Genomic DNA, 24,726 nt, shown 5'->3' with positions numbered 1-24,726 from the left:
TTGGATACCTCCACCTGGCCTGACCCACCCTGGTATTTGGGCTTTGTTACCTGCTGCTGGTTTCTGGAACTTGTTTTTAAGTAAGTTCCCTGACCGGTTGGGGGTCAGGATCAGGATGGAGCTGCTCTGGCTAAATATGCCCTTACTCTTGTTAGGAACAGACTGATGCAAAGTGAAAGTCAAGCAAAGCTTTATTTGGCGCCAAGCATCAAAAATCAAACCAACTGGTAGGGACCGTCTCTTATGAAGAGAAGATGACGATGACCCCGACAAGGCTGCTCCGGACAAGACCGCTGCCCACGAGGCCACTCCCCGGACAGGGCCGCTCCCCAGAATGATGCCACTCGGCGAGCCCGCTCGAGGTGGGGCGGGGGCCCGGTGGTAGCGAGGCTGCTTGCTGTGGCGAGGCCGCTGGCCATGGCACCGCTGCCTACAGCTACAATGACCAGGACGACCACAACGCTCCCGACAACCATGATGACCATGACGCTCGGACTCTCCTGAAGACTACCCTAATGGCTATTCTAACAGCTATCCTAACAGCTATTCTAACTGCTATTCTAACTCCTCCCACTACTCTCCCCCGCCTCCCCCCCCCCCAGCCTCACAGACTAACCCTTATAGAGGTGATTGAGCCCAGCCCACACACAGGTGGCCAATGGGATTTCACTCAATCAGTGCGCACCCCACTGATTGGATGTCTCCATCCAACCTGGCCCGCCCCTATATCCGGGGTTTACAAGTAAGTTCCTCTGGCTAACTAGGCCCTTACATTACACTTATGATATTATACATCTGAAGAAATTGAAGCTGAGAAGGCCCAGCTCCCAACTTCTTCAGCTTCCTCTTCCTCTTCCCACAGAATTGAGGGGACCCTTAATCCTGGCTGGGGGTTTTACATCTTGGTGATTGGAGGGTCCTTATTCCCAACCACACTGTGAGGAAAGTGGATCCCCATTTAACAGATGAGAAAAATGAGAATGTAAGGGCCTATTTAGCCAGAGCAGCCCCACCTTGATTGAACAGCCATTTTGTTGTTTATGCAGTAAAACTTACACTGACCCTGCCCGCCCCCCAGGGGAACTTACTTAAAAGCAAGCCCGGGGAAACCAGTCCCAGGTAACAAAGCCCAAATACAAGGGTCAGGTGGAGATAACAGAACAGGCGGAATGCAGGGATGAGTCGGGTCAGGTGGAGACATCCAATCAGTAAAGCGCGCATACTGTCTCCCTAGCTAACAAGGAGTATGGGCCCCGCCTTTTGGGCACCAATTCTGACTAAGGTGATAGGCTAGTTCAAATAGCTACTATGCGGTAAATTGTAATTCAATTGGCCACCCGTGTGTGACCTAGCATGGCTGTGCAGCTTTTGCTGTGTGTTACAATCTCATTCGCCAACTCTGTGTCGCCAGGCCCAACCACATGGCCTTTGCTCTCTAAAAGTTAGTCTGTGAGGCAGGGAGGGGTTGCCCTCTCTGTAAGAGGCAGCCCTGATGGGTCTGTTTGATGGTCGGTTTGATTTTTTTTTAAAGATTATTTATTTATTTGGCAGAGATCACAAGTAGGCAGAGAGACAGGCACAGAGAGAGGAAGGGAAGCAGGCTCTCTGCTGAGTAGGAAGCCCGATGCAGGGCTTGATCCCAGGACCCTGGGATCATGACCTGAGCCGAAGGCAGAGGCTTTAACCCACTGAGCCACCCAGGCACCCTGGTCAGTTTGATTTTTGATGCTTGGCATGAAATAAAGCTTTGCTTGACCTTCGCTTTGTATCAGTCTTGCTCCTTTGACCATGGACCCATTATTGGGGGACCCAACAAGAAAACTGAGCTTCAGAAGAGATTCGAACTACCTAGATTTGGAGACAGCCTCGGGTGTGTGGTGGGCTGATTTAAAAAGCTGGAAAACTGGCTGCTGAGGGCAGAATGTTGGGAGCCTGGCCCTGTGTTCCACGCTCAAATTAGGGGCAACAGGGGGTCTCAGTCAGGGTTTTCCACTCAGGTTGTGATCTCAGGGTCGTGATTTATTTTTTTTTAAAGATTTTATTTATTTATTTGCCAGAGAGAGAGAGAGAGCATGAGCAGTCAGGCAGAGTGGCAGCAGAGGCGGAGGAAGCAGGCTCCCCGCCGAGTAAGGAGCCCAATGTGGGACTCGATCCCAGGACACTGGGATTATGACCTGAGCCAAACGCAGCCACTTAACCAACTGAGCCACCCGGGCGTCCCTCAGGGTCGTGATTTAGATCCCCATAGCTGGCTCCGTGCTTAGTGAAGAGTCTGCTTAAGTTTCTCTCTCCCTCTGCCCCCCCCCACACAAATAAATAATTTTTAAAAAATCTTTTTAAAAAAAGGGGGGGGGGGTGTGCCTGGGTGGCTCAGTGGGTTGGGCCTCTGCCTTCGGCTCAGGTCATGGTCCCAGGGTCCTGGGATTGAGCCCTGTGTCGGACTATCTGTTCAGTGGGGAGCTTGTTTTCCCCTCTCTCTCTGCCTCCCGCTCTGCCTACGTGTGATCTATCTGTCAAAAAAATAGGTAAATAAATGAATCTTTAAAAATTTTTGTTATTTGTTAGAGAAAGGAACAGCACAAGCAGGGGGAGCTGCAGGCAGAAGGAGAGGCAGGTTCCCCACTGAGCAGGGAGCCTGATGCGGGACTCCATCCCAGGACCCTGGGATCATGACCTGAGCCAAAGGCAGATGCTTAACTGACTGAGCTACCCAGGGAGCCCAGAGCTTAACTTTCTTTAAGTCAATTTAATAGAGATCTTTTACAAATTAATTTTTGCAGTATCACCAGGAGGTGGAAAATACCACATGTCTATCTCACACACACACACGCACATACAGAAAAATATAAGACCTTGTAGCTTGCATTTAAAAATTCCTGCCATGGGGGTGCCTGGCTGGCTCAGTTGGTAGAGCATGGGACTGGATCTTGGGGTCTATTTTTTCAAGTCCCAGATTGGGCATAGTGTTTACTTTTAAAATGTTGAGCTGGGCAGATAAAAAATTACTGCTGATGAAGTTTTGGACTACAGGTGAAGTTCAGTGGGGTGGAGTCCAGACCTGACAACCAAGAAAGAATTCTTACATCTTGGTGCAAAATGGTGGTTTATTAAAGGATCGGACAGGACCTGTGGGCAGAAAGAGCTGCTTCCCCTGGGTTGTGAATGGTGACTGATTTTATACTATGGGCTTGGGGGAGGTAAGGAGAAAGGGAGGTTTTAAGAAAGAAATTTCATATGTTAGAAAAATTCCGGGGTGGGGCACCTGGGTGGCTCAGTGGGTTAAGCCGCTGCCTTCGGCTCGGGTCATGATCTCAGGGTCCTGGGATCGAGTCCCACATGGGGCTTTCTGCTCAGCAGGGAGCCTGCTTCCCGCTCTCTCTGCCAGTCTCTCTGCCTACCTGTGATCTCTCTCTGTCAAATAAATAAATAAAATCTTTAAAAAAAAAAAAAGAAAGAAAGAAAGATTCCGGGGTGCCTGGGTGGCTCAGTGTGTTAAGGCCTCTGCCTTAGGCTCAGGTCATGATCCCAGGGTTCTGGGATAGAGCCTTGCCTAGGGCTCTCTACTCAGCGGGGAGCCTGCTTCCTCCTCTCTCTCTCTCTCTCTCTCTGGGCATTTCTGCCTGCTTGTGATTTCTGTCTGTCAAATAAATAAATAAAATCTTAAAAAAGAAAAAAAAAAGATTCCCAGGGTACTGGAGGCCTTGCCATTGTCAAGTTAAGGTTGTTTTTCCTCTAGCAAGGCTTTACCAGGAAGCTAGTTGGGAACTTCCTGGAGGAACATTTCACTTTGCCTGCTTCAAGAATCTGTCAATGGGCTGCAAGGTATAAGGACATTTAATTGTATGTACATTTTCTTCTGGCAGCTAGGCCATTGATAGAAATGCTTTGTTCTTGTAAGTTACTAAGATATTAGTAAACTGAGGGAGACTCAGGTCTTGCAGGATTGTGATCTCTACAAGTTAAGGGTCTGTTTTTCCTTTAGGGCAGCCAGGAGTGCATGAGGAATGTCACAGATATCCCATGGTGGGTTGGGAGGAGGACGGGAGGCGGGGGTTATGGGTGCCAACTTCTGCTTTGTCCCCAACTTGCCTTCTGTTCCCTCATCACTGCCATGAATTAGGTACAATAACACAAAACTCACAACTTACAAAAGTCAGATCAGAGATCAGAGTTGTTTTTCTGATAAATGGAAGAAGTTAAGCTTACTGCTCAGACGACTAGGACTTTTTCTTTTAGTATATTTGGGGACGACATTGAGGACGTCAAGTTCAAAATAAGCTTTCCTCCTTTTTTCTTTTGTTAAGAATTACCTCCCTGAAGTTTGCGGATCAGAAAGAAGGTCTGCTCTGGTAGAACGTTTACATCTCAAAAGTAGAGAGGGAAAAAAATGCAAGTTTCTACCTACCCTTTAAGATAAATCTGGACTCTGGGGGTGCCTGGATGGCTCAGTGGGTTAAAGCCTCTGCCTTCAGCTCAGGTCATGATCCCAGGGTCCTGGGATTGAGCCCCTCATTGGGCTCTCTGCTCCACGGGGAGCCTGCTTCCTCCTCTCTCTCTGTCGGCCTCTCTACTTGTGATCTCTCTCTGTCAAATAAATAAATAAAAATCTTAAAAAAGAGAGAGATAAATCTGGACTCTGAATAACAATTATGGAGCCATCTGGAGCCATCCAGAAACTAGCCTGTAAAGACTAGATTTGTAGAGCAAAGAAAGCTATCTTTAATTCCTGAAAGAACAGGATGGCCACCTAAATGATTATCAACTCTTGGAAGTTTTTTTCTTCTGTCTGGGTACATTTAGCTTAGGGGAGAAGGCTATTTATTTATTTATTTATTTATTTTTAAGATTTTATTTATTTATTTGGCAGAGATCACAAGTAGGCAGAGAGGCAGGCAGAGAGAGAGGAAGGGAAGCAGGCTCCCTGCTGAGCAGAAAGCCTGACAAGGGACTCGATCCCAAGACCCTGGGATCATGACCTGAGCCGAAGGCAGAGGCTTTAACCCACTGAGGCACCCAGGCGCCCAAGGGGAGAAGGTCTTAGAAAAATCCTATCAAGGGGATGCCTGGGTGGCTCAGTTGGTTAAGCAGCTGCCTTCGGCTCAGGTCATGATCCCATCGTCCTGGGATCGAGTCCCACATCGGGCTCCTTGCTCCGCAGGGAGCCTGCTTCTCCCTCTGCCTCTGCCTGCCATTCTGTCTGCCTGTGCTTGCTCTCTCCCCCTCTCTCTCTGATAAATAAATAAAATCTTTAAAAAAAAAAATCCTATCAGGCTTTGAATATTGGCTTCCAAGGTGGTCAAATTTCTGATCATAGTATTATAATATTGTTGGGCTGGCAGGAAGGGCTACTAAAGATGGCGAAAGTTCCCGCCACAAGACCTGAGCTCGGACAGGAGAACAAAGGCCCAACCAGGAATCTGAGACCCCCGCCCTGGGCTCCTGTGGACCAATGGGAATCCGATGAGCGAAGGGATATCCAAATAAGGGATACTTGCCAAAAGACCCCTGAGCTTTCCCCAAGACCCCTTAAAAGCCCCCTCCTCCCTGCCTTGGGCGCGACTTCCGCCACTCTGCTTTCCCGAGTCGCAGAACCTCGCCCAAGGGTGCCCACCTCCTCCCGGTGCAACTTTTCTGGCTCCCCTTCTCCTGAGCCCTGAAACTTCGCCGGAGAGCGTTTTTAATAAATCTTGCCTTGCACCCACTTTGCCTGGTGTTGTGTTTATCTCGCCGGAAAAAAACTTTACAAATATCCTTTCAAATATCTTGTCACACTTCAGTGTGGACAAGCAATAAATATTTCAGACTACGGCACAACCCTATTAATTTAATTTACTTTTCCCTTAGCTGTTTAAAGGAGTAATGTGGCAGTTTATAGAGAATCTCTCAGAATCCCATCAACTTTGGGGGGATTCATGAGGGGGCCTCGTCCGAGGGTATATGTGCGGGCATTTGAGTTGATGTTACAGAATTTGTAAAGGACCTTCGAGGACAATCTCTTCCACTATCCCAGTTGATTACCACTGAGGTATCACTCTTTGGGCCTGTGTTTGCAAGGGTGCCATATGGGAAGATAAGGGGTTATTTTGCATGCCTGGCCTTGGAGTTGTTCAACTGTAAAGTGAATAGCATGGTGGGCCTTGATTCTCAGTCTTGTTCCAAAGTTCTTTCAAAGTGCTCAGTTACGGTCATGAGTTTCTGCAGACTGGGGCCCTCCCATGATATATTCTGCCTTTTTAGCAATCCGCTAATCTCAGGAGATAAGTCACTTACAAACAGGGCGGCTAGAGCAGGTGGAGTGACCTTAGGAAGAGAGCTTCCAAACCCGCTTTCAAGTCAGACACCGTTTCCTCTTCCTTTTGTTCACATATTTGCTGTGGTTTTAAGGTTTTATATTTTTAAGTAATCTCTACACCCAACATGGGGCTCGAACCTACAACCCCAAGATCAAGAGTCCGTTGCTGCACTGACTGAGCCAGCCACGTGCTGCTCCTTGCATATTTGAATAATAGAGCCATCTGCGCATACAGGGAAGACTCTAGCAGGGGCTTGTCAAAGATCAGTTGCTATTTTGCTGCTGCCCCTCGGAACAATTTGTTACTTAAACTGTAACCCCTGGAGGATTTTACTAGTTGTCAAGCACATTTAGATATGGCCTTAAAAAATACTGATACTGACAACAGGTCTTTGGGGAGAAGGACGATGTACCACCGTGAAGCTGGGGATGCCCGGCTCGCTTAGGGCAGAATGCTGCCCCTTCACCGAAGCCGGGCAGCCAGGAACGCCTGGCCCGCCCAGGGCGGAACGCTGCCTGCTTCAGGGAAGCCGAGCACCCGGGAACGCCCGGTCAGCTCAGGGTGGAACGAAAACCGCCTGCTTCCCTTTTCCCAATATCGCTCCTTTCCCTTCCCAGAAGTGCTCATTGTTAGTTAGATGAGTCCTTTGAATGTGCTTGTTTAACTGTAAACTTGATCCTCCTCCTTGCTTGTCTGCAAGACAGGATTAACGTTTGACCTTCATCGGTCCTTCTGTTGGCTATTGTTTCTATCTAATAAAAGTGAGACTGCGGAGTTGCTCGAGGCAGCAGTCCTTTTCGACTGTTGTCCCCTGCTCGCAGTCTTTTGCGGCTGACTTGTTTGTGCCTAATTCTTCTCTCGTCGCCGACTGGAAGCGGCACTATTTTGCAAGTTTTTCTATCTACGAGAACATATTGAAGATTGAGGACCTTGAATACCATCCTTGGGGTTTTGCTATTTTGCTTCCTGCTTCCATTCTTGGCATTTACTGGGGTCTACGAACAAGTACATAAGTGATAAGTACCTGGCAGCCCAGGCCCATAGGCTCCAATAATAACAAAATTTTTCAAAAAACTTGTGGGCGGGTGGGGGGGGGGGTTCGGTTCTAGGCTTAGGAAATTCTTTAACTATGACCCTAAGTTTAGCCTTTGAAAGGAGTGACAGATGCTAAAGAGGACTTTCATTTCATTTTTATTTATTTATTTTTATTTATTTGAGAGAGAGAGATCAGGTGCACAAGTGGGGTGGGGGGCGGGGTCAGAGGGAGAGGATCTCAGGCAAAAATCCCACTGAGTACAGAGCCAGGGTGGACCCTGAGATCATGACCTGAGACTAACCAACTGAGCTACCCAGGCACCCTGAGAAGTTTCTCTTTCTTTCTTTCTTTCTTTCTTTCTTTCTTTCTTTCTTTCTTTCTTTCTTTTTATCTTTCTTTCTTTGACAGACAGAGATCACAAGTAGACACAGAGGCAGGCAGAGAGAGGGAGAAGCAGGCTCCCCGCTGAGAAGGGATCACGATGTGGGGGGCTCGATCCCAGGACCCTGAGGTCATGACCTGAGCCGAAGGCGGCCGCTTAACAGACTGAGCCACCCAGGCATCCCAATCATGTGCTCTTTTGCCCTGTACCTTGCTTTTTTTTTTTTTTTTTATACCCTGTACCTTGTTGCACAAAAATCTCCTTGGGGTTTGTGGGTGATCTAGCGTCCATCTAACCTGTTTCATGACCAACTTATCTCAACGCGGGAGCCTTTTATTTTATTTTTGAAAGATTTTAAGTCATCTCTGCATCCAACGTGGGGCTCGAACTCACAACCCCGAGATCAAGAGTTGCGTGCTCCATCTACTAAGCCAGCCAGGTGCCCTCCAATGGCTTTTAAATTCTCGACCCATGCTTTCTGTCTCCGGCACTTCTGGCTTCCAAGATTCCCGTTACCAGGAGCTTTTACTTATTGGACCCAGTTCAGTTTAGGTTGGACCCAGTCCGACTCCAGCTGGTAACCATCAGCAGTTCCCAGTGTGGCATCTGGGGACTGGGGAAAGGACTGAACCAGCAGACCTGGAGAATGGGGACTGCGGACTGATTCTAACCGGGGAATTGCAGCTGTCACCACGCGGGTTCCCAGATGTTGTTCCCGGAATCTGGGACAAAACCAAGGACAAAGGTTTCCGATCAAATAAGGATCTGTGCAAAGTCAATTAGGTCAGGGCTTGATGCAAAGAGAACAGAGTTCAGACTTAGAACTTACCCATGGCCCTCAGAACCGGCCAGAAAGAGAAAGCACCAGCTTCATGGGGTACCACACCTGTTTCTCATCCCCAAATGCTGTCAGAAGTTTGCTTGGATGCCCTCCCTGCCACTAAATGTGTTTAAAAAAAAAAAAATCAACGGGATAAATTTGGAAAATAAATGTGGTCTTATTTACTGATTCGTGGGTTAGGTAGCATCCCATCGGGCCTGTAGAAAAGGCCTTTGGGGAGCTGTACAAAATGAAAGACTTTTAAAGGCAGAAATGGGGCTGGACAAGGAAGTTATTAGCAAGAGAAAACAATGGGTCGTTTTGGGCAAGGTCCTTTGAACAACTTCCTTTGGGGAGAAATGCTGGACATCTATCATGCAGATTACCTAACTGGTGTGGATCAGAAAATTCCAGATTGACTGGTTAAAAGTCACATTCCTGCAGTTAAGTCTTGATAGGCTGTCCTGGGGGCAAGCAACGCCATTTTGTGCCCTTCCTCCTTCCTTCCTTGTTTATTTACTTAAGTTGTCTTTACACCCAATGTGGGGCTCTAACTCCTGACCCCAAGACAGTGGCAGTGCTCTTGTGACTGAGTGAGCCAGGCATCCCACTTTCTTTGTATTGTCTTCGCTTTTCTCTTTTCTTTCTTTCTTTCTTTCTTTCTTTCTTTCTTTCTTTCTTTCTTTCTTTCTTCCTTTAACACATGGCTGCACACCTTTTTTTCTTTCTCCCTTCACAAGTGCATAAAATCTCAATAACATCTTTTTTTTTTTAAGATTTTATTTATTTATTTGACAGAGATCACAAGTAGGCAGAGAGGCAGGCAGAGAGAGAGGGGGAAGCAGGCTCCCCGCCGAGCAGAGAACCCAATTCTGAGCCGAAGGCAGAGGCTTAACCCACTGAGCCACCCAGGTGCCCCTCAATTGATAACATCTTATATTTATGAGACACTATACAGATGGCCCCCATTTATGACAGTACAACTGACATTTTCTTGACTTTACCGTGGTGTCAAGTGATAGGCATTCAGTATATATTGTACATTGAACTTTGAATTTGGGTCTTCCCTCGGACCAGCCATATATGGTATAATTCTCTCTCGTGATGTTGGACCACGGCAGCCACAGCTCCCAGGTAATCACGGGATCTGGAAGGTAAACCATTCTCTACCTGTACAACCCATCCTGTTTCTCGCTTTCAGCACAGCATTCAATCAATTACATGAGACAGTCATCACTTTATTATCAAATGGGCTTTCTACTAGATGATTTTGCCCAACTGTAGACTAATATAAGTATTCTTGTAACCAGGCTCAAGAAGTTTGCTGCTTGGGGTACATCAAATTGAACACAACCCAAGGAAGTGTTGAAAGCAAAGAGCTTTTTAATTACTTGTTGCAAGTAAGGAGACAGCAGATAGCTTTCCAAGCACTGTCTCTGCGGTGCCTGGCTGGCTCAGTCTACAATGTGTGAAACTCTTGATCTTGGAGTCGTGAGTTTGAGTCCAACGTTAGGGATAGTGCTGACTTTAAAAAAAAAGGTACTATCTCTCCTGGGATCAGTACAGGAAGCTTTATAAAAATCAATTAATTAGGGGGACCTGGGTGGCTCAGTGGGTTAAAGCCTCTGCCTTTGGCTCAGATCATGATCTCAGAGTCCTGGGATCGAGCCCTGTGTTGGACTCTCTGCTTGGCGGGGAGCCTGCTTCCCTCTCTCTCTCTCTGCCTGCCTCTCTGCCTACTCGTGATCTCTACTCCCTGTCGAATCTTTAAAAAAAAAAAAAAAAGAGTCTCTTATGGCTTGTTTTCCTCTATTTTTTTCTTTTCTTCCCTCCTGTATGTTCCATATATGAGTAAGATCATACGGTATTTTCTTCCTCTAACTGACATGTCACTTAGCATAATACTCTCTAGCTCCACCTACGTCACCATATTTGGCAAGATTTCATTCTTTTTGATGACTGAGTAATCTTCGTGTGTGTATGTGTGTGTGTGTGTGTGTGTGTGTGTTTATCATATCTTCTTTATCCATTCATCAGTTGATGGACATTTGGGCTCTCTCCATAGTTCGACTATTATAGATAACACTGCTATGAACGTCGGGGTGCATGTATGCCTTCAAATCTGTATTTTTGTGTGTATCCTTTGGGTAAATGCCTAGTCGTGCAATTGTTAAATACCAGGGCAGTTCTATTTTTAATATTGTGGGGAACCTCCATACTGTTCTGCAGAGTGGCTACACCAGTTTGCATTCCTACCAGTGCAAGAGGGTTCCCCTTTTCTCCTCGTGCCCACCGACACCTGTTGCTTCTTGTGTTGTTAATTTCAGCCATCCTGATAGGTGTGAGATGGTATCTCCTCATGTTTTCGATTTGTATTTCTCTGATGCTGAGTGACGTTGAACATCTTTTCATGTGTCTGTTAGCCATCTGGATATCTTTAGAAAAGCGCCTATGCAGGTCTTCTGTCCATTTCTTAACTGCATTATTTGGGGTTTTTTGATGTTGAGTTTGATAAGTTCTTTGTAGGTTTTTGGATACTAAATCTCTGTCGGATATGTTGTTTGCAAATATCTTCCCCCCTTCTGTAGGTTGCCTTTTAGTTTGGTTGACTGTTAGGAAGCTTTTACTCGGTATATTAGGGGGATGGGGCGGGGACCTCACATAAGCACTTTAGTTGAACTGTGCATGCCTAGCATGTCAGCTTGTTAGTGCATACATGGTATATTTAAAAAAAAAAGCAGTGAACTCCACCCATAGGAGGAGATCTTACTATTATAATGAGTTAAAGGGAACTTCAGGACAACTCAGGGAAGCTTCTTCTAAGGTCATCAGCTCCATTCCAGCACAGTGTTTGAAACTGTGGCTGGCTGTGACAGCCTTTTTCACCCATGCCCTTCCCCTGCCCTCAGACCCAAAGCTGGACTCAGGCCCTGCTGCTTCTAGAAAGATTGTTATCTTCTAGAAAGATAGGGCATGTGGGTGTAGGAGGGACCCTAGCAGTCAATAGCCCACTTGGAAGTCTTCCTGGATTGCAGGAAATGACCCCCTCCCCTGGCTCTTCCACCCACGGGGGATGAGAATCAGGTAGGAGAAGAACAGATATCAACCTGCCGCCGGATAATTTTCTGCTTTGTCTTGTACATTTCTCACCCATTAGTCCACTTGGTTCTGAAGCCAGTCCTGTGAAGGAGGTAACAACTAATATCCTTCCCATTCTACAGGCGAGGACACTGAGGCCCAGAGAGGTTAAGTGGGGTCTCCAGGGTCAGAAGATGAGGCAGACCCTAGGCTTGTGCCCAGCTTTGTAAATCCCCAGGCAAATTAGCCACCCTGCCTTCACAGGGGCTCAGACCCGAGTGAGCGTCCATTGCAGTTTATATTTTCTTTTCTTTTTTTTTTTTAAAGATTTTATTTATTTATTTGACAGAGAGAGATCACAAGTAGGCAGAGGCAGGCAAAGAAAGAGAGAGGAGGAAGCAGGCTCCCTGCTGAGCAGAGAGCCCGATGCGGGACTCGATCCCAGGGCCCTGAGATCATGACCTGAGCCGAAGGCAGCGGCTTAACCCACTGAGCCACCCAGGTGCCCCTGCAGTTTATATTTTCTTAACTCTTGTCTCAGGACAGCAGGAGGAAATGGAGGACTGGGGGGTGGTAACTCCAGAGAACTTTGGCGGGGGAGGGTAGGGAGGGTGGGCAGAGGGCCAGATGAGGATACTGGGATCCTGGGAAGGGCAGGAGAAAGAAATCGGAGAGAAAAGCCGGTTGATCTGGAAATTGTCCCTGGGGGTCCATGGAAACTCAAAGCTCCGGTGCAAAGGTGTCTTCTACCTTCACAGGGCCTTGGAGAGAAATGTAGTTCACAGACATTCCCTAGGCAACTTAGGAAGACCACCTCCCTCCTCCCATTGTGAGGCGATTCTGGGTACAGGCAGTGGGGTAGGGTGGGAGGAAACAGAGGCGGTGGGGGCAGTGACCTGGGCTCTGCCTGCCCCCACCCCCTTCTGATGCCTTTGGTCGCCCCTACCATCATGGGCAGTGCTTACCACTGGGAGGCCCGGCGTAGGCAGATGGCTTTGGACCGGAGGAGGTGGCTGATGGCCAAGCACCAGCGGCAGCAGCAGGAACAGCAGGAACAGGAGGAACAACTGGAACGGCAGGAGCAACAGGTGCAGGAGAGGGTCCGGGTTCATCAGGGTCCTTCCCGGGGTGAGGGTGGGGCTAGAGGGGAGTGGGGAGGGAAGACCGATGTCCAGGAAGCTATTATTTGGTCAATGTACTTTTTAAGATTTTATTTATTTATTTGACAGAGAGAGATCACAAGTAGGCAGGGTGGCAGGCAGAGAGAGAGGGGGAAGCAGGCTCCCTGCTGAGCAGAGAGCCCGATGTGGGGCTCGATCCCAGGACCCTAGGATCATGACCTGAGCCGAAGGCAGAGGCTTTAACCCACTGAGCCACCCAGGTGTCCTGGTCGATGTATTTTGCTAGGAGTAGAAAGAAAGTCAAGTTCCTTCAACATTCTCTTGGACTGTGTGTGTCTGTGTGTGTGTGTGTATTGTGGTAATTCAACTTTGCTGTTGTACTAGGCTGAGGCCTAGTGTGGGATCCAGGGAGGTTCAGGCCTGAGAGATTTTATTTATTTTTTATTTTTATTTTTAAGGACTTTATTTATTTGACCGGGAGAGAGAGAGAGAACCAACAGGGGAAGTGGCAGACAGAGGGAGAGGAAGAAGCAAGCTCCCTGCCCAGCAGGGACCCTGGGATCATGACCTGAGTGGAAGGCAGACGCTCAATGACTGAGCCACTCTGGCACCCTGGCCTGAGAGATTTTAAGGCTGCCTTGTCCAATAGGGTGACCGCCAGCCTGTGTGCTGTTGAGCCTTGAGATGGGGCTAGTGAGACTGAGGAACTGAATTTAAAATTGTATAGAGATTTAATTAATTTAAATCTAAATTAAGGGGCGCCTGGGTGGCTCAGTGGTTTTGGCTGCTGCCTTTGGCTCGGGTCATGATCTCAGGGTCCTGGGATCGAGCCCCGCATCGGGCTCCCTGCTCCGCAGGAAGCCTGCTTCCCTCTCTCTCTCTCTCTGCCTGCCTCTCTGCCTACTTGTGATCTCCGTCTTTCAAATAAATAAATAAAATCTTTATAAATCTAAATTAAAAAAAAATACTCTTTATGTATTGGAAAACTTTGAAGTATGTTTAGAACAACTTGGATATGTAAATCTTTTTCAACTGTAAATGAATGAAATCTAAATCTAAAGCAATTATTATTATTATGTTAAGATTTTGTTTATTGGGGCGCCTGGGTGGCTCAGTGGGTTAAGGCCTCTGCCTTCGGCTCGGGTCGTGATCCCAGGGTCCTGGGATCGAGCCCCACATCGGGCTCTCTGCTCAGCAGGGAGCCTGCTTCCCCCTCTCTCTGACTGCCTCTCTGCCTACTTGTAATCTCTGTCTGTCAAGTAAATAAATAAAATCTTTTAAAAAGAGGTGAGAGAGGAAACACAGGCAGGGGGAGTGTGAGAGGGAGAAGCAGTCTTCCCGCCCCATGCAGAGCTCGATTCCAGGCCCCTGGGATCATGACCTGAGCTGAAGGTAGACGCTTAGCGACTGAGCCACCCCTGTGCCCCTAAAGCAATTATTTTTGATCAAAATGTAGAGTCCAAATTCAGATGTGCTATTAAATATAAAATACATGCTGTATTTTGCAGACTTAGTACAAAAACACAGAATATAAACTATCTCACTCATATTTTCATATTGATTATATGTTTTGGAGGTATTGGGTTAACTAAAATATATTAAAATCAGTTTTACCTGTTTTCTTCCTGCTTTTTTCATGTGGCTACTAGATTTGTAAATTACTTGTTGCTTGCCTTATATTTCTTTTGGATAGTGCTGTTTCAAAGTGTTTGCAAGAACGTATCCTTTATTCTCCCCTTACTGCTCCCAAAGTAGGAGGTAGGTGCCACGGAGACTGCTGTTTCCTGGTCTAGGGGCTGTACCAGGGGGCACTGTCACAGAAGAAACAGGTCTTGGATGTTGTGTGGGTGAAGGGAGATAGCCCAGCCTCCAAGTCCAGGGAACAGAGACTTTCACACCACCTCTGTCTCTCCACTGATCACTTGCCTTGCTCCCTGCAGTGTCTCCGGCAGATGGGTGCCTGGGTAGGGAGGGAGGAGGATGCCACTTGTGGGGGGCTTCTTGCCAGGAACTGAAGAAACTCCAAGAGGAGAAAGGCCAATCTGAGAAAAAAACCCAGTGCCCTCGGGGGTCGCGACAGGAGCAGCAGCCACCACCACCACAGAGGCCACCAGGAGCACAACCACAGCCGCAGGCGCCCCCTGCCCAACCGCAGCCTTGCCGACCGCAGGTCCCGGAGCAGACACAGACTCCACGCGCCGGGCCGTCGCAGCCACCGCAGCCGCCGCAGCAAGGCAACAGAATGCCCAAGACCCTCTTACTCAGTGCACCTCTGTGCATGTTCTGACCCAAAAGCCAGGTCCCTAGCTTGGCTCAGTAGGGACCCATCAAGCTGGAGGGCAATCCGACTTCAACAGATTCCCAGGAGGAACAAAACCCCCTCAAGGCCCTAGTAAATGAGATGCCTGGGAGGGCAGGTGGTGAGAACTCTCTGCTCCCACCCCCAGCCCTATAACCCAGAGTCCACATCCATCCTCCCACTGTCTCTGACACCCTCTCGGGGCATCCTTGGCTTTTACTTGGGGCCACTCCCCCTGGGGAAGTTTGCCTCACTCCAGGGGTGCAAAGGAGGCTGCTGACTTTTGCAGGGGGCAGCAGCTCTTCCTCTGAGACGAGGGTGTCAGAGGGAGTGAGGGTGGCCTTAACAAGAAAGAGACTTACCCAGCCCTGGCAAGTCTGGAACAGGGAAGGACAGTGCAGGGTTCCCGGTTGTGAATTTTCAGGGTAGGCTCCGTTGGGGCCTTGCCCTAGGTGGGGGCTGCCGCCTGGGCCCCAGACACATAGTAGAGTCCGGCTCTGCCGCATTCCATTTTCAGAAACTGTCAGATGCATGATGTTGTGCTTTCTTTCACCGTCAGGTTTCAAGAAGTCATTCCAGTCAAATCCAGATAAATACGCAGAGCACTCACGATTCACGGTGAGACAGTGTGAAAGGCGGGTCGACTCTGGCTGCGTGTGTAAGTGTGTGTGGAATCTAGGGAGGCTTCCTTGGTGGGAGGGGCTTACAGTTATTTGTATTTTGTGAAGTCAGTTATGTAAAGCCTTTATATGGCAATTATATGGTCACTGCTGGATGGCCTATTCCTTCATTTGTTGCCGTCCCAAAAAATGTGGAGGAGGACCTGTCGCTCAGCACTCGGCAGAAACGGAGGGCTTGAAGACAGGACGGGGGCCAGAGAAGCAAACCAGAGGGGCTGTTTTAAGTGCCAGCTGGGGCAGAGGCAGCTGGAGCAGGAGGAGGGCAGGACATAAAGTCAGAGATGGGAGTCTCGGGATCGCCACTCCCCGGCTGCGGAATAGCATCTCTGGGCCTCAAGGGCCCGTCCATAAAATGACAGTGGTAACACCACTTCCTTGACAGACGTGTCAGGACCACTGAATGTGGCAACTGAAAGAGAAGGCATCACAAGCCCTTAGCTTTGAGCCTGGCTCAATCCAGGCCTTCAAACCCGGGGGCGGGGGGGTGGTCACCCTTGATGAAGACGTGACACAGTACAAGCTTTGGAAAGATGGTTTCTCTGACACAGGTGCAAAGAACGAGAGAGCCCCATGCTAGCCCTGTTAGGGTGGGTGAGGACTGGGGCACTTCATTTTATATTTATTCCTCTGGCCTCAAAAGGGTCGATACGATGTTCTGGAACAGCAGGCCCAGAAATGGCTAACTAACCCGGTTTGCCTCCCGTCTCTCCCTCTTCTCAGTCGACGAATTACATGCAGCAGTGGTGATCCAGAGACAGACCCTCAACCCCACTGGCCATCAACAAAAAAACCAGATGACCGCTTTCTCACCCCCTCCCCGCCCCCAGCATCTCCACTCCAAAAGTCACCGCCTCCTGATTCACTCTAGAAGAGGAGGCTAGCTGGGCATAAAATGTGATTTCCTCTTGAAAAGAATCAATAGATTGGTCAGCTCTGTGAGACTGGGAGGAAGTGAGGGGAGAATGAGAACCCGGGAAGGGGATGGAGTGGGTGGGAGAGGGAAGTAGGTGATTCCATGCTTCTGCAGGCAAAGCCAATGGGAGAACTTGGTCTTGACCATCCCAAGTCTATAGCTCCATTGCTGGCTCTTTTTTTTTTTTTTTTTTTTAAGATTTTTATTTATTTGACAGACCGAGATCACAAGTAGGCAGAGAGAGAGAAATGAGGAAGCAGGCTCCCTGCAGAGCAAAGAGGCTGTTGCAGGGCTCTATCCCAGGACCCTGGAACCATGACCTGAGCCAAAGGCAGAGGCTTTAACCCACTGAGCCACCCAGGTGCCCAGCCTTTTTTTTTTTAAAGATCATTGCTGGCTCTTCTTTAGCAAGGACAGGTCTGTTGGGGGCTTCAAAGCTTTTATTTATTTGAGAGAGAGCGAGAACATGTGTGTGCTCGAGGGAGTGATGGGAGGAGCAGAGGGAGAGGGACAAGCAGACTCCCTTTTCTTTTTTTTTAAAGATTTTATTTATTTGACAGAGATCACAAGTAGGCAGAGAGAGAGAGGGGAGGAAGCAGGCTCCCTTCTGAGCACAGAACCCAATTCGGGACTCGATCCCAGGACCCTGAGACCATGACCTGAGCTGAAGGCAGAGGCTTTAACCCACTGAGCCACCCAGGCGCCCTGACAAGCAAACTCCTTGCTGAGCACAGGGCCGGACACAGGGCCCCATCTGGCAACCCTGGCTCAAGCCGAAATCAAGAGTCAAGTCGAATGCTTAACTGACTGGGGCCCCCAGGCACCCCCCCTGTTGGGGGCTCTAGGTTTAGGACTCTCACTGGAACCATTACCCCTCCCCACTGGCAGATGCTTACTGAGAAGGAGTAGCAGCATCAAACCAGAGCAGGCTTGGAGCTAGACTGGAGGTGGCAGGCAGGGCCCCCCCCCCCCGAAGTCCAGTGTAATGCCTGGCCCATAGCGGGCACGGAGCTGTGGCATGGATGACGGGACGCAGGGCTGGAAAGAGCTCAGAGGAAAGGCGGACTGTCCCCTTAAACACAAGACACCTCATCTTGGAAAGGGGACGCAGACTGGCCCACAAAAACCCCACAGGCCTCTTCCTTCCTCCACCTCAGCCCTTCCTAGAAGCAGTCAGCCTTCACCCCGTCACCACTTCCTGAAGCTGACATCGGGGTCTCTCCCACAGCCTGTCCCCTTTTCCACCTGGCGCTGATGAGGGGATGCCTGGGCCTTTCACGGAAGCCTACACAGGCTGAAGGGGCCCCTCAGTGCAGCATTTCCTGAGGGGAGCGGCTGGGGGACCTGGGGTAGGGCACAGAACAGGAATATTAAAGTAGGGAGGGAACTTAAGAGACACGAGCTTGGCACCCACTCAGACACCCCCAAACAGCTCAGCAGCGTTGCCCAGGTCCAGCTCTCCTCCCAACTCACAGGAGGCTCTTTGTTTACTCTTTAACATTGTGAAGTGTAGTTCATTGAATACAATATAAATCCTTTACATTTAACTGACACTCAGCAGAAACTCCAGGCTGGCCTTTCCAGACTTTTGTGCTCCTGCCAGCCTCTTCCTGACTCTACTCAAGGCACGAACACGGGGAGACAGGACAATCTCCTTCCTTCCTGTTGTCCCCGCAGCCACCTAGCCAGGTGCCGTCCCCACTGCCTCCTCTCCACCCATCCAACTTGGCATTCAGCTTTCCCCACCACCTAAGTTCATCTCCAGGCCTGAGAGAAACCACAGCTGCCTTTAGCGAGCAATTACCATTCCTGCTCAGTGCCTCCAGCTGGAGCCCAGTGGGAGCCCGAGTTAGCTGGGACTTCGCTTCTTCATCTGAGTGACAGCAAAGAGAGGTTAGGACCAGCCCCTCCTGCTGTGCGGTTCCAGCCTGCTCATGCCCGAAGGAAAGCAGAGGCCTCTGGGAGCAGAGGATGGGCCTTGGAGCTAAGCCGGGGAGGCCCTAGAGCCCAGCAGCTTGTGGCCGAATCCTGACAGCTTGACCTCTGCAAGCTATCGCAGAGTGGCAGCGGGGGACATCAGCTGACTGACCGGGGTCCAGGGTTGTGGGCCGACCACCAGCCAGAAGCCTAACTTCAATAAATGCCTTCCCAAGTGACTCTGGCTTCATCTGCTTTTTTTTTTTTTTTTCCTGGAGAGACGGAGGGGGTGCCAGATGCCTCCCTCTCCTCCCCTACTATGTTTGCTCCTGCTGTGATGGGAATAATAAAACAATTTTCTGGCGAGAAGCTTTAGCCAGAGAAAAGCTCTGTCTTCCTAGGAAGGGGGGCAGCCTTTAACCGGGGAGGCCAGGGAGCTGCAGGCCCTTAGCCAACCTTGCCATCGGGGCACAAGTTCCCAGGAGAGAAATCGACCAGCCCCACCCCTTTGTCACGTGACCAAAGCCAGAAGGAACGAGACCACACGGACATCCCTCAAGTCACCCTCCCATCACTGGGTGGGGAACCTGAAAAAGATCCATGTTTTAAAAGCCAGATAAAATTAAAGATTTCTCCCTTCAGGGAGGAGGAAGGCCAGCCCCAGAGGAGCGAGGCAACCAAGGTTCTCAGCACAGAGAGCAAATGCCACTCTGGACAGCTCAAGGCTGTCTCAGGTCAGATTCTTCTCAAGACAGACACAGGGGAAAGCCTGGCTGGCTCCTAGAAGAACTAGACTTTTCTGGTGGAAGTCAGAGGACGTGAGTGACGTGCATCTGTGCATATATGTGTGTGTGTGTGTGTGTGTGTGTAAAGTTAACTTCCACATAGAGCTTCCTGTGGTTGAGGGGGTGTGTGTGTGGTGGAGGGAGGTAGAATAAAGCAGAGCTTTTCCTTTGGCAAAGTCACTGTAGTCCTTCCTTGGGTTCTGGGAGATACAGCCCAGGCTGGCAGGGGCCTGGAGTGTGGGACCAGCAGGCAGGTCACGGCGGATGAGGGACCAGCAAGTGGGGCACTGAGGAATTTCCCCGGCAGTCCACGTACTCATAGTTCTGGAAGACTAGCTGCTCTGAATGGCTCAGGTAGGAACAGGTCAGGGTGCCCCTGGAGAGGAAGCAGGCTTTGTTGTTGTGTCTGGTGGTGGAGGGGCAGGGGGAGAAGAGGAAGCTCTGGCCCTGCTCTGCTGTCTGGGGTGGCGGGATCCCTCAAACAACCCCCCTTCCTTCTGCTCCCTGCTCTGCCAACACACCTGGGACAGCTGTCCCACCTGTGATCCAGATAGCTCGGTGGCTGGCACACCAACGGCTTATAAGCAAGGCGGGGTCTAGGGAATGGGCGGGAGGATCTGCCTTCCCAAGAACCAGCAAAGATCATGGAGTTAGCTTTGGAGGGCCTCTCCCACAAGGTGAGCAGAGCGCAGCTCTGCTGGGGTCAGAAGGAGGCGAGGGGGACACCCGGGCTCTAAGCCCTACTTACTGGATGTGCAAAAGCACGTGGTGGACTTTGATTTTCATCCAGGAACAGATTTTGCTGAGAGAGAAAGAACACGTGACCATGTTTCACACTGAGCAGCCCGGCAGCTTGGAGGAGACCTGCAGGTCGGTTCCAGGCTCCGGGCCTCTTTTCCATCAGGGGCCCCAAATGCCATGCCCACTCTTTCTCCCTCTAAGGTGAGCACATCACCCTTGTTGCAATGTCATTCCTCCAAGCCCCGTAGGCTTGGCCCAGGTGTGTGCTAGCTCCTCCCTCAGCAGAAAACAAGACATTCATGCTTCTGATTTAGGCTGAAGAGTCCAAGGTCACCTATTTTAAGAATTAACTAAATTCTGGCCTGTTTTCATTCCAACCTAAGTCCAAACAGGCAGAGGGATGGGGACCCTGAATCCCTTGCAGATTGCAATCTTGGCCACGAGAGTGAAGGCCAAATGCTGGCTGCAGAGAAGGAAATCTGGTAGGGATGAAGACTGGGTTTCCAACCAGGGACAGAGGCTAAGGGAGAAGAGATCAAGGGATACTTACTATGTGTTTTCATCCCAGATTTTGTTGGCCACTGCATAAAACATCTGTCAACCAAATGGGCACAAGGTGAACCCCAACCCCAGCTGCCCCTTCTGATCCCCACATGTGTCCACACCCCTGTGGGTAGGGCTGGCCCCAGGACGGGGTTGGGGGGTTACCTGTTCACTGGCCAAAGGACCGATGTGGAGGAGGAGGCTATTGGTGACCTGCCCCACCACGAGGGACAGGTGCAGAACCTCGATGGTCAGCTGGGTCACCGTGATGGGGTAGTAGTTGCTATTGGAGATGTTTAAGATATTCTGAGGAGGAAGACAAGGGAAAGGGAAGTGGGAAGGTGACCATCCTTGAAAAGGAGAAATCAAGTAGCTTCCTTATCCCTGCCTGGCCCCCTCCCCCTGCCTAACTGAGCCCCACTCCCACTACGGACCTCAGCTGCCGAAGGAGGCCCTTGGCGTGGCTCTTAATGGTGAAGGGGTCACCGTAAGACATGAAGTTGGCCCCAAACCCAGGCTCATCCTGCAAGGCTTCTCTCCGTTCTGTTCCACCCACCCAGAGTGTCTCAGGCATGCCCTCCACACCCTGTGTTTTTTTTCTCTCTCCATGATTCTTCCCCCCTCGGGGTGTACAGTCCTAATTCTGCACGTTCCGCTATGGGGCTCATGGTTGCACCTGCTTCCCCCCAGGCTTCGACACCCTCTGGCTGCCACACAGGACCCCTGGCCACCTGAGCCCGGGATGGCAACGCCTGACCAGGACCGCAGAGAAGAGCGGCCGGCAAGGTGGCGTGGGGCTCAGGGGTGCGGGCGCCCACCCACCGTTATGTTGAGATGGATGTCAGCCTCGTCAAAGGCCACCGTGGAGGAGTTGAGGCCCGCGGGCTGCACAGCGATGGACCGGGGAAACAGGAAAAAGACGATAAGGGAGGAGATCACGAGGCAGATGAGGACAGCCAGGAACACGAAAAGCTTCCTGTGGGAAAGAGAGCAGCATCCGGGGTAGAGGAGGGGACACGTCTGAACGCCACAGAACCTTGGGCAGAGAGGGACACTCCTCTCCCTCGACCACTGAACACCTTGGGAAGAAGGGGCAGGGATTCACGTCCAAGAGACCCATGACAATGAGGGTCACACCCCTGTCCCGCGACACTTGGGGCCGCCTCCGAGGCTGTGCAGTACCTCAGAACAGGAAGCAGCTCATTTTCCATCTCAGCCAGAGAGAACAAGCAGGTCTGAGCTGCCACAGAAAGGGAAGCTCACAGGAAAAATAACTTCCCCATATGAACCGCAGCCTGGGCCATTCGCTCCCTCCTGAAAGACCTCGAAGAGTCAAGATCTTTTTTTTTTTTTTTTTTTTTAAGGATTTTATTTATTTATTTGTCAGAGAGCAAGCGAGAGCGAGCAAGAGTGAGCACACGCAGACAGAATGGCAGGCAGAGTCAGAGGGAGAAGCAGGCTCCCTGCGGAGCAAGGAGCCCGATGTGGGACTCGATTCCAGGATGCTGGGCTCATGACCTGAGCTGAAGGCAGCTGCTTAACCAACTGAGCCACCCAGGCGTCCCAAGAGTCAAGATCTTGATCCTCCCTCTTTCCACAAGGGAGCCATGCTTCTTGGAAGCACCAAAGCTCCCAACAGCAGGTGGCCTCAGGTGGCACCTGCTGTGGCCCAGACTTCTTTTCCAGGAAAAGCCCTGGAAGTGGAGCTAGTATATATGAACTCAGTGAGGCTTCCCATGGAGAAGAATCGCGGCAGGGAGGCAGACTGAGGGAGACAGAGAACAGACCCCAGGGGTGACAGCTTGTGGAGCTGAGGTGAGGAAAGGGGCTTACGTGCGCCTGGGCTTCAGCCTCTGGTCCCCATAGGGGATGAGGGCCACTAGCTGCTTCTCTAGCTCTGTGGAGAGAAAGAAGGTGAGAGAGAGAGAGAGAGGGCTAAGAAGTGTGCATGACGAATGTTTCCTGTGCCAGCCTCCCAGAAGCAACCCCTTCACCCCACCGAGTGGGGTCAGAAGCATGCCGCCTCTGCCCCAGAGCAGGACTGGGACCGCTGGGCAGATGACAGCAGCTCAACTTTGTCAGCTCCGGAATGGAAGTGAGATTTTCATTACCAAGTGTGAATTTCTGGAAGGCACCGGCAAATGAGAGAAGTCTAGCTTCTCTGAAGAGATCATTTGTAACTTTGTGAATCCTAAGGCACAGTGTTGCTAAAGGAGCAGGGAGGCTGGAGAAGTCTGGGGAGAACCACCAGGGCAGGAGGGGTGGGGTGTCTCTGCAGCCAGTGCAGGGCTAGGGAATATCTCGCTGGCCTCCCTGCAGCTGGGGGACCAAGCCCCAATTCGAGGAGGCTCAGAGGGGCCTGGCCAGCTGGAACCCAGGCTCTTTCCAAAGCCTTGGGCCACTCACCTTTTGGGATCTCCCCGCTGCCCTGACAGGTGGGACAGGTCACAAAGCTGGCACGGGCAGCCCCTTCACAAGGTGCTCGGGAACAGAAAGATTTGCTGCTTCGGGTGCTGAAGTAGTTGGCAGCATTGCTGCCAGTGGCCGGGCTGGGGGGCAGGATCGACCTGTTCTCCTCCTGAGAGCCCAAATGGGAGAATGTCTCACCCATCATTCAGGGGGAGTTTTCACTAAGGAGAAAAGAACAGAATTCACTGCTAAGCTTGTTAGCACAGACACGGGATGTCACTCTGGTTTTGGGTTCTCAAGGTTGGCAAGGAGCACCACCCCAAATTCAGTAAGCTCCGGCCCAAGAAGTTAGGATATGGAAAACCGCAGTTATACGGGATTCTGGGATCAGAAATTTCAGTTTATTTCCTTTCATTACTGCAGGGGAGCTCAATCTGCCTGTAAGAGGGAAGAGAAGAGAAAAGCAGAAGTTATTTCCCTAGAAGGGACTTCCAGAAGTGAATGGCGGAGCACTTTATTTTCTGGGAAAGTTGCTGAGCTGTCATTTGCTTCAGGGGAAGGAAGTGGACAGGGCTGGCGGGCAGTGGGGGAGGCCGCAGTGCAGAGTCCCTTCACCCTCTGCGACAAGAGGACTCTGAAGAGGTGTCCAGGACACGCGGGCAGAAATGCCTGCGATCTCCCAGCCTGGGAGTGGAAGGCAGGCTTCCACTCCAGAGCCCTGGCAGGTGCTGGCCGAATAGGAAGGCAGGGATTCTTTGAAACAAGGGAAAGGCGGCTAGGCTGGTCACAGGTGTGCCTAAGAACCTTAAAAAAGCCCTGCCAGGGAGCAGAAATCTCTTCCTCACTGTTTTCTGTGGGGTAGGAAAGAATGCCTGGGGAAGGGTGGGAGCAATGGTCAGGATCCATCCTACACTAAGGAATGCTAAAGGCTAAAAATCCTGATTTCCCCCCAAAGGGTCAGGAGTAGCAGCAGAATGAGAGGGCAAGGTGAGCCACAACTTGCTGGGCCAAAATCAAGGGCGCCTCACCTGGTTCAGGTCTGGGATCCAACGCTCCTGTCAGTTAAGAGTGAGATTTCTGGAATGTGTCTTTCAGGAGAAAGGCTTGCAGGGCAGGGCGACCCGAGGGACAACGGGCTGGAGCTGGCCAGGCTACTGGCCCCCTTTCCACTGAGTCTTGGGGGAGCGAATATGCAGCGTTGGAGAGGGGTGGGGAGTAGCGACCTCGGCCTACCCGGAGGAGCTAGGCTGCTTCCAGCCCTACTCCCGGGCTCGGCCAGGGTCTCGAGTGGGAGAGCAGTCGCTCCGCAGAAGCTAGGATTTCACTGATGGAGAATTTCAAGTTCTTCCGGACACCCCGAGGCCGTTAGTCGAGGCTGTTAACCCGCGAGTGCCTACGTGAGGCCAGAGGCACTGAAGGTCCCTCGGCCCTTGCCTCCCAAAGGGAAAGAAAGGAAAATCTGCGGAGCGCCTTACCCCACCCCTGGGCGGCAGCAGGACTTAAACGGCTGCAGGCAGAATCGAAAGTGCGCGAGGCCAGGGCCTCGCCCTCCGCTTTGACTCGGTGCGGGGGGAGGCTCCGCCCCAGCTCCTCCAGGCCCGCCCCCTCCCAGAGCTCCCCCGCCCCCCTCCCAGAGGCCCGCCCCCTCTGGAGACAAGGCGAGGGAAGAGCTCATCTCTTCACAGACCACCCCACCGCCCCGCCGCTGC

General features: G+C 50.8%; 2 protein-coding genes across 6 annotated transcripts; one reads left to right on the top strand and one right to left on the bottom strand.

Moving 5' to 3' along the window:
• The first annotated feature begins 12,448 nt into the window (after positions 1 to 12,448).
• On the top strand, positions 12,449 to 16,802 carry CCDC200 (coiled-coil domain containing 200). 2 transcript variants are annotated; one of them, XM_082706293.1, is made up of 4 exons: positions 12,449 to 12,697; positions 14,739 to 14,964; positions 15,589 to 15,687; positions 16,430 to 16,802. In XM_082706293.1, the coding sequence occupies exons 1-4, from the start codon at positions 12,536 to 12,538 to the stop codon at positions 16,588 to 16,590; spliced, it is 648 nt and encodes a 215-aa protein (XP_082562419.1). In that variant the 5' UTR covers positions 12,449 to 12,535; the 3' UTR covers positions 16,591 to 16,802. The 2 variants fall into 2 exon arrangements, with proteins under 2 accessions (XP_082562419.1, XP_082562420.1); XM_082706294.1 differs by having other exon boundaries at positions 12,450 to 12,697; positions 15,589 to 15,647; positions 16,430 to 16,568.
• A 344-nt stretch (positions 16,803 to 17,146) lies between these two features.
• TMEM106A (transmembrane protein 106A) lies at positions 17,147 to 24,612 on the bottom strand. Of its 4 annotated transcripts, none has more exons than XM_082706284.1 (8): positions 24,493 to 24,612; positions 23,015 to 23,238; positions 22,442 to 22,505; positions 21,431 to 21,584; positions 20,774 to 20,914; positions 20,616 to 20,659; positions 20,073 to 20,126; positions 17,147 to 19,700 (listed from the first exon to the last, which is right to left on the bottom strand). In XM_082706284.1, exons 2-8 carry the CDS (start codon positions 23,220 to 23,222, stop codon positions 19,580 to 19,582), a joined length of 786 nt encoding a protein of 261 aa, XP_082562410.1. In that variant the 5' UTR covers positions 23,223 to 23,238; positions 24,493 to 24,612; the 3' UTR covers positions 17,147 to 19,579. The 4 variants fall into 4 exon arrangements, with proteins under 4 accessions (XP_082562410.1, XP_082562409.1, XP_082562411.1 ...); XM_082706283.1 differs by having other exon boundaries at positions 24,046 to 24,567; XM_082706285.1 differs by having other exon boundaries at positions 23,015 to 23,455; positions 24,046 to 24,556.
• Positions 24,613 to 24,726: the final 114 nt, after the last annotated feature.

Source organism: Mustela nivalis (genome assembly GCF_964662115.1).
Source record: "Mustela nivalis genome assembly, chromosome: 17".
NCBI classification, from domain to species: Eukaryota; Metazoa; Chordata; class Mammalia; order Carnivora; family Mustelidae; genus Mustela; species Mustela nivalis.
Note: the sequence above shows the minus strand (reverse complement) of the source record. Positions and strands in the feature narration are given on the sequence as shown.